Source organism: Stegostoma tigrinum, chromosome 19 (genome assembly GCF_030684315.1).
Source record: "Stegostoma tigrinum isolate sSteTig4 chromosome 19, sSteTig4.hap1, whole genome shotgun sequence".
Classification (NCBI taxonomy): Eukaryota; Metazoa; Chordata; class Chondrichthyes; order Orectolobiformes; family Stegostomatidae; genus Stegostoma; species Stegostoma tigrinum.
The window spans coordinates 53,787,999-53,807,081 of record NC_081372.1 but is presented as its reverse complement, the minus strand read 5'-3'; the positions used below and the strand labels follow the sequence as shown (position 1 = coordinate 53,807,081).

At 42.5% G+C, this 19,083-nt stretch overlaps 1 protein-coding gene across 3 annotated transcripts in view; it reads right to left on the bottom strand.

Moving 5' to 3' along the window:
* Window positions 1-19,083, bottom strand: part of LOC125461535 (cadherin-22-like) — a 731,460-nt gene that overhangs the window by 3,187 nt on the left and 709,190 nt on the right. For all 3 annotated transcript variants that reach the window (XM_048550445.2, XM_059652843.1, XM_048550446.1), the window contains one exon: window positions 2,311-2,562. In XM_048550445.2, the coding sequence (XP_048406402.1) occupies window positions 2,311-2,562 (252 nt within the window). The remainder of the gene's footprint in view (window positions 1-2,310; window positions 2,563-19,083) is intronic.

Below are 19,083 nucleotides of genomic sequence, written 5' to 3'. Positions count from 1 at the left end.
TCATACAGTGTGGAAATTGGCCCTTCAGTCCAGCCAGTCTTTTCCAACTATAATCCCAAACTAAACTAGTCACACCTGCCTAGGCTGGGCCCATATCCCTTCAAACATTTCTTATTCATGTATTTATTCAAATGTCTTTTAAATGTTGTAACTGTATCCGCATCCAACACTTCATCTGGAAGTTTGTTCCACTGCGAACCACTCTCTGTATAAAAAAAAAGCTGTTTCTCATGTTTTTGTTAAATGTTTCTCCCGTCATCTTAATAGAATGTTCCTAGTTTTGAAATCCCCCACCTTAGGGAAAAAGACAGTTGCCATTCACTTTATCTATACGCTTCATGGTTTTTTAAACCTTTACCAGGTCACCCCCTCAACCTCCTATGCTCCAATGAAATAAGTCCTTTCCATTCCCAGCAACATGCTGGTAAATCTTTTCTTAACTCTCTGCACTCAGTCCCAGTAAATCTGGCTCACTCATCATTTTACCCTGGGGTCCACTCTGAAACCGTGATGCAGGTCACATTGAAATACTGGCAGAGAGGCAGTGGTATTGGTCACGCTTGGCATTGCTGGTATTAGGAGGCTGCCAGCGTTTGACTGAGCTGGTAGGGCATAGGCAGGGTTTCTGAGAGGGATATTCCCCTCATAGCTGGCAGGGGGAGCTCAGTGCCCAGTGAGAACTTCAACCTGTCTTGCCCACCAAAAATGGCTATGCCACCTGTTTGTCCATCCTACCGAGGTGCAGTGCCAGTCAATGGATGAGTAATCCAGACACACAGACTAATGTCCTGGAGTCATGGCTTCAAATGCTATCATGGCAGATAATGAAAATTGAATTAAACTCTTACACTTCTGGAATTAATAACTGCTCTAGTTGATGGCCATTAAAACTCATCAGGTTCACTAATGCCCTCCAGGGAATGAAATCTGCTGTCCTCACCTGGTGTGGTCTACATGTTACTCCAGACCCACAACGGCCTCTGAAATAATGTAGAAAACGAAATCCTCCTCCTAACTTTTTTCCTAATTCTAGATTTGCCTCCTCTAGCACAGTCCTGCTTGGCTTCCTTCTATGCCATGCACAAACGTGAAGTGGATTAAAACTTTGCTGTTCATGTCCTTTCTTGCACAGACTCTGGTTTGCCCACCGTCATCACTACATCAGGTCACGTTCAAGTTGGTGGGGGAGCTTCCAGATTTGAGAGGGGGTTCGGGGGAAGGTAGAGGTCGGGGAGGGAATAGTGCTGCAGCAGCTGAAGCTGATGTTGAGCAATGGGCCTTTACAAGGTTTGCAAAGAACCGTCCAGCGAGAGTACCACAAGGCCAGTGCCTCCCCTGCACCCGTAGTCAGTGCAGGAATTTTGGGCGGTCAAAGTAGAAACTGTGCAGAGGCTATGTTTCCCTTTATATGACACTCGCTGCCATAGTATAGTTAATGAAGGATAAAAGCCCAGGATCTACTCAGTGTGAGAATGAGAATGCTGGAATAAATAGGTGAATGCATAGGTGCGGGTAAGAGAGGGGCCAAGGTGGGTGAAGTGTGAGAATGAGAGGGTAGGATGAGGTATAGGTACGGGAGCTGACCAGTGAGATGGTGATGAGTGGCAGGGTCATAGTTGGTCAGGGGCAAGTTGACTGGGGTGGTTGCTCAGCAGGATGTGACATTAGGTCAGAATAGGTCTGGGGGAGTATGGGTGTTTGAGTCAGAGATACAGGGGAGTCAGGGAGTCAAGAAGCAGCATAGTGCAGTGGAGGGACTGGGAGTGTCAGAGGGTCAGCAGACAACCAGAAGTTTGCTGTTGCAGATTTGAGGAATCAATCAGCTTCGGAGTCCGAAGATTAGGCTGGGAGTTGATTGTTCAGGGATGAATCAGAATGGTTGGTGAGGAGCTGGGAAACCGTTGAGTGGTTGAGGGCTGAGGCGAAGACAGGGTGGGGCTTGATGGCTAGTTATCTGAAAATGAGCACACGGTTTTTCTGTTCATGATTTTCCAAGCAATTTTCCAGGTAAAAAGATCAGAATTCTCCAGAGTCTCTGACTAAACTTTTTGAAGGAAGCAGAGGGAATATCCATCGGATGTTCAAACTTCACAGTCAATTCCCACAAATTCCATGCTCATTACCGCGGGGTTCCAATTTGGAATGTGTCCGATCTACATGTGGGGAATGGAAGACCTGGCCATACTTTATAGTTCAGCTACTGCCAGCTATATACTGAATGGATATAGCTTTGTTCATTAAGGCTCCTATTGGAATAACCAAACAATAACTGCTTTTTGTTCAGTTTAATGAATCATCTTAATTGCTTACCTATCAGTATAAGAATGCAGACTAGCAGAGCTATCAGTGCCCCTGGGCTCAAGGCTGCAGAAACAACGTATGCAGTGGTGCTGCATGACTGGATAGTGCCATCACTGTCGCACCCACACACCCGGACTGTGAGGGTACCTGTGCTGCTCAGGGGTGGTGGTCCACTGTCAACCACAAGAATCGGGAGAAAGTAAATGTCCTGTTCCTGACGGTTAAAGCCATTTCTGTGCGTTAGGATTCCAGCTGTGTTTTCTGGAAAAAAAAGGCAAAATTTGTCTGGTTAGAACCAACATATTTTAAATGTTGTAGACAACAAAGGTCACAGGCTGTTTGCTGCTTCAGAATTCTGCTTGAACGACTGCAGCAAGAAACTTGAGGTTCTGTGGTACCAGCTGCCCATAACTCCTCTTAAACCTAAAAAAAACTGACAAATGCCTCCTCACTCTACTCAACCAAGCTCTACGTTGCTTTTCAGTTTCAGTTTAGCAATGCCCAGCACCAGATAAAACTAATGTTGAATCCCAGTAACGCAGCTCAAGAAGCTATCAGTTCAGCTCTGTCTTAGCCTTGAAAAATTGACTCATCTGTATATGTTTGTGAGTGATTGCAGCAGAGCAAATCAAACACATCTTTCAGTTCATTGACGATGATAAATTGGGTTAACTTTGCTTCTCGCACTCTATGCCTTCGAGTAGCATTTGAAATTAGTCTAATTAACTCCTCATTTCAAGTAACACGGTGCAAACATTGATAAATACATATTTAGACTTCTCTTCAATAACACCTTGCCAGTCGTTTTGGTTATGCTTTAATGCCTGTTACAACAACTCTGCTAAGAAGATAAACACATAACCAGCACATCAAGCAGAATGAGATGGCCTCTGCACAGTTTTGCACTGATAACCTGACCAAGTGGCTCATCAAGAGATCTCTTGCCATTACATTTCAAGGGTGTTTGCTGTAAACTATTAAAATGTTTCATTGAGAGATTGCTTTTAAACGTTGATTCTATTTTTGAAAGGTTAATTACTACAGTAACCTTTTTTGGCTTTTGTTCAGTTCCACATCCTGAGGAAAATAAAACACTAAAACTGTTCATATTTCACAGACAATGACCAGAGTCCTGATGGGCCAGTGGTTGAATGGAAAAGACCAATTGATTGCCAACCAAAACGTAAAAATTCATCTCTCATTGTTGCTTCGGGTTTGAGGAGCTCCATCAGCTCTGGATCATTACTTGTTTTGTTAGCAGCAAGTTAAGTTGATCTATTTTGCCCTGTTAACCTGAACGGTAGTTGAGCTTTATATGTTCAGTCAGCTGGATGGCTGTTTGTGATGCACAGTGATGCAAACAGTACACAGTTCAATTCAAATACCAGCCAATGCCACCATGATAGTCCAGCCTTTTCAAAATCACCCCTCACTTGCGGCGATGTCACCATCAGGTTAAACTACCATCAATCATCTCTCTCTGAGCAGCCCAATGGTCCTGTGGGACTGTGTGACGTTACCTTTACATATGTTTCAAATTAAAATGATGCTCTGATGAACAGCCATCTAGACTCAATATGTTAGCTTGCTTTCTTTCCTGGATGCCGCCTGATCTATTGTGAGTTCTAGCATTTTCTGTTTTCAGTCCTGAATTAAAATGTTGAGGATACGATCAAGGAGACATTCACTTTGATGCATCCTCATCAACATTTAACAGCTGATAAAAGAATATTGAAGTTTACCATCAATTCTTTTCATTGGTCATTTTTCTGTAGAAATGTCTGAACTTGCCTCACATTGAAAGTCTGCGGAACATTTAATATTTGTGTTAGTTTTTGCTCTGTTCACCTCAAATGAGTCTGTAATGTCATTTGAGCATAGAGTCTTAGAGATCTACTGCAAATAAAAAAGTCCCTTTGGCCCATCGAATCTGTGTCAGTCAAAAACAACCATCGAACTATTCCAATTCCATTTTCTGGCATGTGGCCCATGATCGTGTATTTTAAGTGTCACAAGTGTACATCTAAACACATTTTAAATGCTACCCTCCCTAAGCCTCCTGTTCCATACTCCAAAAGCATTGTCGAAGAGATCTGAATGCAAGTTGAATGCAGCCTGTCGATTAAGGAAAATGAATCACTCGGTTCCTCCAGCCCTGACTTTCCGACAAGACAGTGACTAGTTTATTCTGGGATTACATTTGGCATGAGCTGATGGGACCAAAGGTTCTGTTTCTGTGCTGTATGGCTCTATGACTCTAAGTGTGGTGACCCTAAGCTTAGAAACTGTGTTAACACAGTGAAAGAAAATAGAAGGTAAACTTGTGGTAAAGTTGCATTTTCATTTTCTGCATAACACAGGTCTGAAAAGTGAATAGATTCCATTTTCAGAGAACTGTTCGCAAATGACGTACTGCTTCCCCAGTTGAAAGCATAGGTCAGGAAATCTCTCCTCCCATTGATCTATTTCATTCATCTTCTGAATGTCAATCTCAGAACAACGAATCATCACATCCTAGATCGGAGTGTTGCCTTCATTTGTCAGGGCAATGACCCCTTCAGATTGGCTACTCTTGGTTCCAACTTTTAGGGATCAATTTTTCAGCCAGTAGTGACTTGAGGGACGATGGGTTATTCAATGTACAGGCACTGCTTGGGTTGTGAATGGGTCCCATTGTTGAATCCATTCACAAGTTGACTTGTATGTAAGTCAGGGCACATTACAGGAAAATATAAAGTAGCCGTTTTTCAGCACAGGAGGTGGTTGTATGTCAGATCTTTAAAATTACGCCTTGTATAAGAGTGTTTACAAGTCTGTATGTAAGTCAGACATTCATCAGTCAGGGACACCCCGTAACCACGAGAGAAAATAGAGGAGATTCTGAGGGCAGAATGAAAGTCGGGAGATTGAATTGATTTGATTTACCCCAGAGAATAGTACAGTATCAGTAAAGAGCAGATAAAGTCAGAATGTTTTGATATGCACTGAATTCTCACATTGGAAAGATATTCTAAGACAGAGGGCACGTATGAAGATTTTCTATTCTGTTTGGAACAGATTTACAACTGAGCACTATAATTACATGAATTTGTTTGTTTGCATTTGTCAACTATCTGTGTCACTGCTAAAACATAGGCTGCTAAAATCTTTTGCTTCATTTTCCAACTTGGCTACTTTACCATGCTTTAATCTTAGGTGTTGCTGAACTCAGGAAACATGCTCAACCTATCCTTGAATTAATTTGATTTGATTTATTTTCACGTGCATCTAAGTACAGTGAAAAGCTTTGTTTACAAGCAGTACAGGCAGATCATAGTAAGCAATGACATACAGATAATAGGGTGATAAAAACTTGTACAGAGCAAGGCATTCAGATTGCAATGCACAGGGCGTGTGCTCGGCAAGATCAATATTCACAAGATCTGCATTATTTGAAGTTAGAGAGTCCGTTCATCAGTCTAATAATGGCAAGGAAGAAGCTGTTCTTGAATCTGGTGGTGTGTGTGTTCAAGCTTTTGTAACTTCTGCCTGATAGAAGGGGTTGTAGGAGATCTTTACCATGGTGGGATGGGTCTTTGATGATGTTGGCAGCCTTTTGTGGCAGCGAGCCACGTAAATGGAGTCCATGGATGGAAGGTTGGCTTCTGTGATGGTCTGGGCTGTGAGCACCACCTTCTGTCATTTCTTACAGTCCTGGGCAGAGCAGTTGTCATGCCAGGCCGTTATGCACCTGGAAAGTATGCTTTCTATAGTGCATCTGTAGATGTTAATGAGGGTCCTAATGTACATGGCAAATTTCCTGAGCCGTTCAAGGAAGAAGAGGCGTTGTTGTGCCATCTTGACCATTGCACCTATGTGGAAAGTCCTGGGCATGTTGTCAGTTACCATCATTCTAGTTACTTGATGCTCTCAATCCTCTCAACCTCCATTCCATGGGTATAGATGAGGACATGTTCTTCTCCTTTCTGAAGCCAATGATCAGTTCTTTAGTTTTGCCGACGTTGAGAGAGACGTTATCATGTCCTCATGTCACCAAGCCCTCTATCCCTCTACTGCATTCTGCCTCAGCGTTCTTTGATATCCGTCCTATCACAGTGGCGTTATCAGCAAACCCGTAGATGGCGTTTGTTCGGAATTTGGCTACGCAGCTGTAGGTGTACAGGGAGTACAGCAGGGGGCTGACAAGGCATTCTTGGCAGGCTCCAGTGTTGAAGGTTATCGTGGAGGAGGTACAGTTGTCTATCTTCAATGATTGTGGTCTATAGGACAGGAAGCTGAGGATCCAGCTGCATAGGGTGGAGTCAAGATCAAGGTCTTGGAGTTTTGAGATCAGTCTGGAGTGGAGTGTTTGCCACATTAATACATTTCCAAAATATCCTGACATAACCTTCAATGCAGATGATGAGGTATTAGGGAAAATACTTTGGGGGATTCAATCAGGATATGTTTGACTTAATGCTATTTGCTGCACACCAGATTTGCACTGATACCAAGATGTGGGCCAGTAGAAAGATCACATATAATAATGATCCACAATTAAATATTTCAGTTTGTAAAGTTCTATTCCTACATTTCATACACTTTATAGATTAGATTCCCTGCAGTGAGGAAACAGACCCTTTGGCCCAACAAGTCCACACCGCCTCTTGAAGCATCCCACCCAGACCCATTCCCCTATCACCCTCTCACCCCTGAGCACTACGGGCCAATACACTTAACCTGCACATCTTTGGACTGTGGGAGGAAACCGGAGCACCCGGAGGAAACTCACACAGACACGGGGAGAATGTGCAAACTCCACACAGACAGTTACCTGAGGCTGAAATCGAACCCGGGTCCCTGGTGCTGTGAGGCTGCAGGGCTAACCACTGAGCCACCGTGCCGCCCCCAAATGGTTCTAATTGACTACACAAAGTTTTGGGGAAATAAGCCAGAGGAAATTTACACCTAGAACTTGTATCGTTCAACTTTTTTCAATTAAAATGCAAAATAATAAAACATTTGAACATAGCATAAATATGCAATTGATGTTATAACAGTCTGCAATCTCTGAGGTACTGAATTACATTTTCAATGTATGGAACTTTGAAAACATCCACTGTTGACTTTTTTTATCTTGCTCCACAAGGAATGAAAACATCTAAATATAAAACATTTACAGATCTCCACTTATTTGCCGATCTAATGATCAGGCTAATTATCTCCAATCTTATTTCTCAGCTTCAACACTTTTGTTTGTCAAATTCCTCCTCGAATTCCTTAGAAAACCAGCCATGACTAATACTACATCACTACATCATATTACATTCCTGTCAATTTGCTCTTTTTGTTATTCTTTCATGCATGTGGTTAACAGTCAACCACATTGTTGTGGCTTTGGAATAACACATAGGCTAAACCAGGGTAGGTTGGCAGCTTTCCCAGTCTGAAGGGCATTTGTGGCACAAAAGGTTTTTGTGACAGTCTACGTCAGTTTCATTGTCACCATTGTCTTTCAATTCCTGATCTTTAAAAGAAATAATTTTATAAATTAACTATATTATCGTCCACTCAACCATTGCTATCAAGCCAGGGGATTTGACCATGGTTCAATGAAGAATGTAGGAAGGCATGCACCAGACAGATCAAAAAATGATGTGTCAGCACAAATGGCAAGTTATAGACAGAGCTAAGTGATCTCACAACCAATGGATCCGATCCAAGTTTTGCAGTCCTGCCACATGCAGTCATGAATGGTGGTGGACAAATAAATAACTCACTGGAGGAGGCTCCACAAATATCCCCATCATCAACAATGGAAGAGACCAGCACATCAGTGCATACGATGAGGCTGAAGTATTCGCAGCAATCTTCAGCCAGAAGGGTCGAGTGGATGATCTATTTCAGTCTCCTTCAATGGTCTCCAGTATCACAGATGCCAGTCTTCAGTCAATTCGATTCACCCCAGGTGATATCAAGAAATGACTGGTGACACTGGATACTGCAAAGGCTACAGGCCCTGACCACATTCCAGCAATAGTACTGAAGACTTATGCTCCAGAACTTGCTGCTCCCTTAGCCAAGCTGAACCAGTACCGTTACAACACTGATATCTACCCAACAATGTCGAAAATGCCCAGGTATGTCCTGTAAACTGAAAAAAAGAACAATCCAAACTGGCCAATTATAGCTCCATCAGTCTCCTCTTGATCATCAGGAGACTGATGGAAGGTGTCAGTAACTGCTATCAAGCAGCACCTGCTCAGTAATAGCCTGCTCAGTGACGCCCAGTTTGGGTCCTGCCAGGGCCACTCAGCTCCTGATCTAATTACAGCCTTGGTTCAAACATGGGCAGAAGAGCTGAATTCCAGAGGTGGGGTGAGAGTGACAGCCCTTGACATCACTATCACATTCGACCAAGTGTGACCTCAAAGGTCGAGAAGAGGGGTATGAAAGTGGCTACCAGGAACCCCAGCTCTCTCTGCTTTTTGCATCTTCTTCAACTGCAACCCCAGAGAATAACTCTGACCAGTACAGGAGCTGCACAATATCTCTAGTTGCTTATACCTCATGGTGAGCATTATCAGACTGACCAGATCCAGTGAGAACACCTTGGTGAGATGACCCAAAGACCAAGACTAACCCGAGACGAGAGATGAAAGCTAAATCGACGACGATAGATCCTGAAACATCAGCCAACCCTCAAAGACTGAGGAATAGCCTGTCCAACCTTACTGAATGGGTATTACCAGTCCTTTGAGACATATAGTTCACATACAGTGGTAGAGACCTGTGGAGAAGCTGTAGTGAATCCTTGGAAGCCTGTGTCAGAACGAGATAGCTAGTGTAAATTTGAGATTGTTTATTTAGAGATTTAAACTGTTCATTGAAGAGTCCTGTGAAGATGTTGACAGCATGTGATCGAGATTAAATAAAGTACAACCGTATAATGTAATAAATATTATTTAATCTTTGATAATGTGTTAAATAAAATTGTGTTTGATCTTCTGCTGACTCTTGTCCTCTTTGTCTCTCTGCGTAACACATCTGAGTTAAAAAGGGATAACAAGGTGTAGAGCTGGATGAACACAGCAGTCCGAGCAGCATCAGAGGAGCAGGAAAGCTGACTTTTCAGGTCTGGATTTTGTGAGGAAGGGTCTAGGCCCGAAACATCAGCCTTCCTGCTCCTCTGATGCTGCTCGGCCTGCTGTGTTCATCCAGCTCTACACCTTGTTACCTCAGATTCTCCAGCATCAGCAGTTCCTACTATCTCGGAGTTAAAAAAGGTTAGTGCAAACTAGTCAAGGTTAGTCAGGGCACACTGGCCCACCTTTCACTTAACAACATTGGCGAACTGGAAAGCCATTTGAAAACAAGTTTGGTGATCATAAATAAATTTGATGTAAATTCCTTGATTCCTTGATTGTAAAGGTGAGGCAGAAACACAGAACATGAGCTGATGGTTTCACACAGTCACAAAGGCTATGCTTATTTAATGTCAGTCTCCCACAAACATTACAAACAGCCCATGCTGAAGTTCCTTCACTCCCATGATACATGTGAATTAAAGCGGTATAGAAAAAAAGCAGTTTCATTAAAATCTCAAATTGAACAATTGACATTTTCTTCCAAAGAAAGGAACATTTCCATCGTTAGGGGATTCTTATGCAGGTAACAACCTAAGAAATGTATATCTTTTCAAGAAATTTTCTAGGACACAGCTGGCTATTGTTTTCTGTAAAGTATTTGTTCAGCACAGCTCCTGAACAATTTTGTAAACATTTCTTGATGGGAGACATTAAATGTGAATAGTTTTAATGTTTGACAATTGCATGAAAGGAGTTACATTGGCTGAGGCACATTTTTCTTGATTTTACTTTTAGCTAAGGGAGAATAACCTTCACTGCAATTATTTGGCAATTCCTATGACTGAAGTTAATGTTGGAAGCGTGAGGAGCACTACCAAGGGAGAACAATACTTGTATTACTCCTTTATTCCACAAAAATAAAAATTCCTGAGAGCATGGTTGCTCAAAATCATTAATGGCACCAATCAAGAAGCACAGTAGCTCAGTGGTTAGCACTGCTGCCTTACAACCTGGGTTCGATTCCAGCCTCAGGCGAACGTCTGTGGGGAGTTTGCACATTCTCCCCGTGTCTGCATGGGTTTCCTCGGGGGGCTCCGGTTTCCTCCCACAGCCCAAAGATGTACACATCAGGTGGATTGGCCATGCTAAATTGCCCATAGTGTTGAGAGTTGGAAATGCAGGGATAGGGCAGGGGGTGGATCTGGGTGGGATGCACTTCGCGTGGTGGGGAGGTGGAGTAGGTGTGGACTCGATGGGCTGAATGGCCTGCTTCCACACTGTAGGGATTCTATGGGAAAGCTTGAAGCAAGGTTACTGATTGCTTGAGCTTCTTAAAAATCTGATGGTAATGAGTAGCTAAAGCATTCACATAGAGGGCAGCAACAGCCAAGATTTGGAAAAAAAAATAAATCCAATTTTAGTCTGGACATTTGACAGAAGAGAGCCAGTGTCTTGTTATTGGGCTCCTATGTGAATTCACTGTTCAGCACACTGTGCAGTGTTCTACAAAAATTCAGATGTGACTTTTCAAATTAGACAGCCCTACAGTGGCTGTTAACCCTCAGCGTAAAAAGAGAGCACCTCAGTTAGAGTTCGTAACATTAAGGAATTGTCCAACAGCTAAGTATGCCCATTTCATATTGTAAATAAAGCTTCAAAAAGTGACATTCTGTCAAATGTGTCATTAGGCAATGATTCAAATCGTCCCAGGAAAAGGCATCTTTGAAGGAACTTTGCTATTTACATGACATCGAATACAAAGTATCAATGTGGACTTCACCAGCTTCAAAATCTCCCCTTCCCCCACCGCATCCCTAAACCAGCCAAGTTCGTCCCCTCCCCCCACTGCACCACACAACCAGCCCAGCTCTTCCCCTCCACCCACTGCATCCCAAAACCAGTCCAACCTGTCTCTGCTTCCCTAACCTGTTCTTCCTCTCACCCATCCCTTCCTCCCACCCCAAGCCGCACCTCCATCTCCTACCTACTAACCTCATCCCACCTCCTTGACCTGTCCGTCTTCCCTGGACTAACCTATCCCCGCCCTACCTCCCCGCCTATACTCTCCTCTCCACCTATCTTCTTTTCTCTCCATCTTCGGTCCGCCTCCCCCTCTCTCCCTATTTATCCCAGAACCCTCACCCTATCCCCCTCTCTGATGAAGGGTCTAGGCCCGAAACGTCAGCTTTTGTGCTCCTGAGATGCTGCTGGGCCTGCTGTGTTCATCCAGCCTCACATTTTATTATCGAATATAAAATCTTTTAGTTTGACTTTTCATTAGCTGAATACTGAAATGCTGCTGGTTTAAAATGCATTTTTTTTACACCGGACTACAGAAGATTTTCTTTAACATGACTACCTTGCAAAGGTTTGTTTGTTCTGGACCTTGTTGCTTTCACTTACTGATTGAAATCTGACACTTTTAACCATGAGTAGATTTGGACTCTACTGAAGAAAATGTCGAGTAGGTTCATATATAGAGATCTCCTTTTGAACTGCTGCTGTGACATTGGGGAATGTTATTGATCTCGAGCTTCCAAAATAGGCAACTCAGGTGGGGACATTTTTTTTCTGACCCTCAAGTAGGGTACATTTTATTGGCCAGAGGGAGCCTGCTCAATAAAATATCTTTGTTTTCTAGACATGGTTCTTTTTAAAAAGTTTATTTCTTATCTTGCATAAAAAGACAAGGCTCAATTGGTAGGTTTCTGTGTGATATTCACAACTGTCCTTCGTCTTCTCTTAGACTTGGTCTCCTTGTGGGTTCAGTTCCATGAATCTATTGAAATAACCAGTGTGCGTTCCACATGCAATGAAAGAAGAGTAATTGAAGGGATGTGGTTTTCCCTCTGATGATAGGCCAGAGCAGAAAGGAACATTTTTCAAGGTTGTCCAGGGAGGGATCAACAGTTTGATCCTGGGTGTGAAGCGATTTTTGGAACACTGTGTTCAATTCTGGTCTCCCCGCAGTAGGTATGATGTTGTTAAACTTAGAAAATATTTACAAGGACATTGCTGGGGTTGGAAGGTGTGATCTATAGGGAGAGGCTGGATAGGCTGGGGATTTTCTCCCTGGAGCGTCGGAGGCTGAGAAGTAACTTATAGAGGTTTATAAAATCATGGGGGCCATGCATAGGTTCAATAGCCAAGCTCTTTTTCCTAGAGTAGGGGAGTCCAATACCAGAAGGCATAGGTTTAGGGTGAGAGGGGAAAAATTTAAAAGGGACCTAAAGGGCAGCTTTTTCACCTGGAGGACGGTGCCTTATGGAAAGAATTGCCAGAGGAAGGAATGGAGGGTGGTAGAATTGCAACATTTAAAAGACATCTGGATGGATATATGAATGGGAAGGGTTGAAAGGGATATGGGCTGTATGCTGATGGAGCTGGATTAATTTAGGATATCTGATTGGCATGGACAAGTTGAACTGAAGGGTCTGTTTCTATGCAGTACAACTTTATGGCTCTATGGCTCTAAGAAGTTGATTATTCATTGCAGTTTAGAACGATGAGAGGAGACCTTACATGAAATGGATAAGGTTCTAAGGGTGCTTGGGAGGGTCGATGCAGAGACCATGTTTCCCTTTAAGGGAGAGTCCAGGCTCAGCAGTCATAATCTTACAACTGATGACAAAGACTAGCAAAATTTCTTCTCTCAGAGGCTAGTGCATCTTTGGAATTCATTCCCACAGAGGGCATTAGGAGCTGGATCATAATGTATATTTGGACCAGAGAGAGACAGATTTTTAATGAGTAAGGGGATCAACGGTTTCGTTGAGAAGGCAGGAGAGTGGAATTGAAGATTATCACACCAGCCATGGTCTCATTCAATGATCTTTTGGTCTAATGAAACATTGCTGGTCCATAGGTCTTTCCCCTGGTAATGCTGGTGAAAAGCAGAGTTTTAAGCTTCATCGTGAAGAGCAAAGCTATTTCAAAAGAAAATTGGAAGCCTTGCTCCAGTGATATTATGTCAATTGATAGCTTCAGTAAAATAAAATGCTTTAATTATCATTGGATCATGATATGTTAAAAAAGGAAAGTTTTTACCAAAAGAAGGCACATTCACTGTGACAGAAACAGGTGGTGACAGTGTCACAAATGGATGTCATGTACTTTAGAGACTTTCATTCTTAACAACCTTAGCTTTCTCTTTTTTATTCTTCAGTCCTCTTTATGCTACACTTGCAGCTAGTAACTACAGGGTTTAACTGAAAGAATCCATAAAACCAAACTTAGTCATCAGCTTACATGATACAAACTCTGGGAGGAGCAAATTACTGCAGATGCTGGAATCTATGATGAAAATAAGAAAATGCTGGAGATCACAGCAGGCCAGGCAGCATCACTGGACAGAGAGCAAGCTGACGCTTTGCTGCCTTAGATATTCTTTCTAGTATAGTATTGCTGGTCATGTCTATGAGTGAGCTGGGGACTCTGAAGAAATGAGTCTGCACAGCTCAACAATTCATTCGGTGCTCCTCAAATTGCATGTGTGGCCCCCAAATGGAGTTCAGAGATGAGATTACGGGATGGCAAGCTCTGAGGTAATGGTGGCTGCCCTAGAGCTGGAGCTGAATGTTAAAAGTCTGGCAGCTTCTTTAAATCCTTGTACTGTTTTTCTATTTGTGGGTGTGTACTGATGGCGAGAACCTCAGGGTCTGATTGAAAAAAAGAAAAGCTGTGCAGGTTACAGTCAAACTATGTTTACAAAGTATGCAGTTGATAATTCTTACCTGAACTGTATTTGTGTGATAAGATTTCAAATAAGCAGTGTGTCTGACTCAAGCTTACTGGATCAGAATTTCTAATTGCAGCTGATCGCTACAAAAAAACATGATGCAAGCTGCAAAAGTGAGGTACCTTTCAGTTTGAAAAGTAACTACTTTTGATTGTGTTCGATATAAAGCATGTCCTAACATGACGGGAAGCACCGTAATGTACTGGCATCATGTAAAAGCTACTATGCCCCCGCACTAGTTATAAGCCTTTCACAGTCAACAATAAGTGCACTTTCCAGTCAAACAAAGTCTGAGGCATTGAGATGGTGGAACACCATCAATAAAGATTGTCAACACAACTCAAATTACATACAAGCATAGCCTCAGGGAATGGATAGACATCTGTCTGCGTGCATTTGTCATATTGTCTATACCCGTCTGCAAGAAAATGTAATGAGAGAATGGGCTAATTTTATTCTCATATATTTGCTTTGGTGAGGTTAAAATGTTGCAAACCTGAAGCAGGAATTCAGCCTGCCTCAATTTCTGCTTTTCACAGAGGAGAATAAGTGCAGACAATCTACTTTCAGGAGAGAGGTCTATAGTGAAATCTTCAAAGGAATCTACAAGCTTTCATCTTCATTTCTGATGCATGGGGGCCAGAATTCCTGACCCCCAGGAATTCTAACAGATCATAGGGGACGCAAAGGGCTCGAAGCACAAGGTAAGTGAATTATAGCATGTGGCCAAGCCTGGAAACCAGCCGACAACTGGAATGAGTTTCAAATAAAGCACAGAAACTGTGGAGTTAATGGTCAGTGATATTTATGATAATCCCACTCCTCTGGGTTTCCCTCCCATAACTCTGCCCCTTCACTTTGAAACTGAACTGGACTACGTATATAAGCATTGTGGCTATAACAGCTGGCCAGAGGCAAGGAACCCTGCAACTCACCTTCCGACTCCTCAAAGTCTGTCCACCAACTACAAGCCACAAGTCAGGAGTATGTTACATTGCTGATATGATAGACATTTTTACAGAGACTTTGACAATGACCAGATGTTAAACTCACTCCTCTGTAATCCTAGATAATGGGAACTGCAGACGCTGGAGAATCCGAGATAACAAAGTGTGGAGCTGGATGAACACAGCAGGCCAAGCAGCATCTCAGGAGCACAAAATGCTACTTGCCCTGCTGTGTTCATCCAACTCCACACTTTGTTATCTTGGTAATCCTATACTGATTTGACGACAAAGCTGTCTGACAACATCATAGTGGGTGGAGCCTCTGGCGCTCCTCAATATTAACCCTTTCAAACTCATATACAACAGCCTCCACCAATTAATACCTGCTCCTCCCTTGCGATCACAGATGTCTAGTGCGCTCAATTTAACTTTGCAATTGAACCACACAGGATCTTACTGTGTGAAAATTGGCTGTTCTGTTCTCTAAATTTTGAGCACACTTCAAAAGTAGCTCAACAACTGTAAAGTAGCTCGGGATTGTCCTGTGCTTCTGAAGGTGTAAATCTCTACTTTGTTCTCGTTGTAATTCCCCTTTATCCTGCATCATGAAAGGTCATTGTGTTCCAGTGAAATCGATTTGATTTGGGAAATGGGATTTTGGATGTGAAAGCTGGTAAAAATCCTCCATTTTCAGTCCAGCATAAATCTATGTAATTAAAAGGAGTTTAATATTTTTCTGCCACTTTTGAAATGGCAACTTTGCTTAGGGACCTTGGTCTAGGCATGTAGCAAACTCTCTCACTTCTTGATTCTGAGTCCTAGATGTGACAGGATGACGCCATCTCCACTCATTGACGGATGAGGCACATTTGTCATTTTTATAAGGCTGCTTTTAATGATCGTCTTTGTCTCTTTCTTCCTTAGGCCCTGTATATCATGTGCAATCCCTTGACAACAAAAGGCAAAGGGGTCAGCTGCTCACGGATTGTTGTCACCTTTTGGGAGCCAAAATGACAAAAAAGGGAACGTTCTGATGACAGGTTCTGTCCAATTTTCCTCTTCCCTCCAGGGAGGTGCCAAGTTTCTACCAAATGTTTTTTCTTCAATGCTTTAGCAGAAATAGGAAACTTCTACGTGAGTGGTTGTGACAACATATACCATACAACAATGCAGTTAACGGGATTAAACGACTTCTTTCTCAGGTCTCCTATGCCGTAACCATATTGCAATTTTGTTTGAATTCTGTTTCTTCTTAAAATGGACAACATTGCTAGTCTCATCGAATGGCCATAGCTGATCACATGATCATATTTCCAGAAGCTTCTGAATCTCCTGAATTTTACAAATGCTGCTACCAAAGCTGACACAAAGACATTGACGATGAGCTGACTGCCTCCTTGTTCAACCTGTGATGGAGGTCATAACATTGTTGGTCATTCGTACCTTCGGGCAGAGAACAGGCTTTGTTCCTGATTCTGGACTTTAGCAGACCAGTCTCTTCCCAGTAGCCCTCCTCACCACAGACAAAGTCTTTATTACAGCCATTAAATTACAGAACTCATTTTCAATTGTCACTCTTGTGAAATTTCCTAGAGCTGACCAATGTTAATATTCGCTAATTTCTGTCCAAATCTCTATGTTATGTCTGGATTTTCTTTCTCCTCATCTTGCACATTAGCAGTGGATATTCTGGTATGTTGAAAGTGCCATACAAGGTATCACTAGTTTTATTGTGGACACCCATTCAGCTCTCTCATTAAGTTTTGACAATCATTACGAAAGCAACACAGGAGGTAGGAGGTTTGGAACAGCTCCCAATGCCTTCCTGCCTCTGCTCAAGTAAGTTCTGGGCAGGAGATCCATGGAAGACTTTCCCACTCCATCCTCACTTATGACCCTTAATGTATCAATGAACTACCACTTAAGGATCTCCTCTCGGTTGGCCTGCAATTTTCTCAGCTCCAGGACAGGCAAATAACAGGTAGACATCTGCATGATTCTTTAGGTTCAGGGAGGTGAGAGACACGAAACTGAAATAATTTGTTCATGATCTAGGGCATTGACATATGGCCAGGTTATCCTCAGATGGGTGGGAGGCCACTGGCAGTGCCCATTTATGTGCTAGAAGTGCTCAGCTTACATTGAACGAGCCTTCTGTCTAAGAGTGAAGGTGGGTTGTCCCATTGTTTTGCAAGCAACATACTGGAAAACCACCAGACTCAGAAGATTCTGTCCAGTGTGATTAGGAACACCATTGTGAACTCCTCAGTGGGGAGTGTCCTTTGAGGATTTACAGACATCGGTTTGATTTACCTAGCTAAGCCATCATTAGGCAGATGATCACAACTGACTTGCCATAACATGTGCCACTATCGACAATGGATCCAGTTTGGACCACAGAATTACACACACTCTACCAATTGGTCCATATAGCTGTTTATGATCACTCCAGCATCTGGTCATACTTCCTTACCAGGCTCTATCAGTTTAATCGTCTCTCCCTCTTTCCACGTTACACTAAACTGTCATCATTTTAAATACAACTATACTATTTGCTTCAACTACTCCCAATGTACCGACTCTCACATTTTTGCCATTCTCTTGGTATAGGAATTTCTCCTGATTACTTTATGGCTTCTTGATAACTGAGTAAAATTTGACCAAATCCAGTGTTCCTCGTACGTAGAAAATTAATCAAACTCTTGTATTATTTCAAAGGACTCTATTAGCTGGCCCCTCAAGCTTCTCCTTTCAAAAGAAAGGCCTAAACTCTTTATGCTTTCAAGATTGGCATAGCCCCTGCATTTCTGAATTATCCTAATTTGTTTTCAGCATCATGTTTTATGTCTCTATATGATTTGATAACCTGCCACTAACTGACTCAATCCTATAAATCCCATCCTGACTCTGCACAAAGCTTTCTACTCTTTTCAATCAACATGCAGTGAGATATAGTAACTTGAAAATGTCTTTCCCACCCTTAATGTGGGCTCTCACATTTTGAAAAGCTCCTTCAGTTTTTAAATCTGAGCAAAATGCTGGCAGGCCCCCCAAATGGCTCCTAATTGGGGCCTTAGTAATGCAGAATGCCTTGGAGCAGGCAGTGGATCCATTTTCCTGCCAATCCCAGGAAAATCTTCATCAGTGGTAGGAATACATTAGGGATTCCTGTGTCAGTTATGTTTTGTTGTTTTGGTCCAAATGATACCCAATGCTCCATGATTTGTGTCACAGTTTCAACAGAGTAATCCTCGCCATATTACGTGTCATTGTCAGTGTACTGCAACAAATTTTATGGCTGCAATAAAAAACAATTTACACATCAGTTGAGTGAACTGAGCGGTGGTCCTGATACAAATTATTGAAGAGTGCTCAAGACAGGTACAGAGTGCGAGTTACCAGTGAGCATAGTGCTTCATCTGGCTCCATAAAAATTCACCTCAGCCAAAGCCAACTCTCCATTGATCTCAAGTGGAATCACATCACCATATCCACAATTCTCCAATGGACATTCTTTTGGACAGACTGGATTCCACAGGGGTACCAGGTTCTCCAGCTACCTTCACAGTGGCTCTCCAATAAAGTGGTGATGGTATTGAAGTGTGAAACTTTGCTGAACACCTTGCTGGCTACACTGGGCAGTTTCTGAACAAACTAACTTCCTGCTCCCTGATGTCCACCCAAACCAAATTCCTAATTAATCCATATAAGGAATGGTGAACATTACCAGAGGCCTGGTCTAGTGCCCAGGAGGTGTGAGTTCAAATCTCACCTTAGAATGGGGTAGAATTTAATTTGAGTTAATAAACCTGGAATTTGAACTGGCATTAATAATTGTGAAAATGGTGTGCTGCCAAAACCCATCTCGTTAACTCACGTCTTTCAGACAGGGATATCCGTCATATCATGTCATCAGTTAAACCTACATGTGACTCCACAGTCAAAGTAATAAAGTTGACACTCCAATGCCTTTGGAAATGGCATGACAAGCCAATGAAAGCTCAGAGGTGCAAATACTGAGGATGATGAA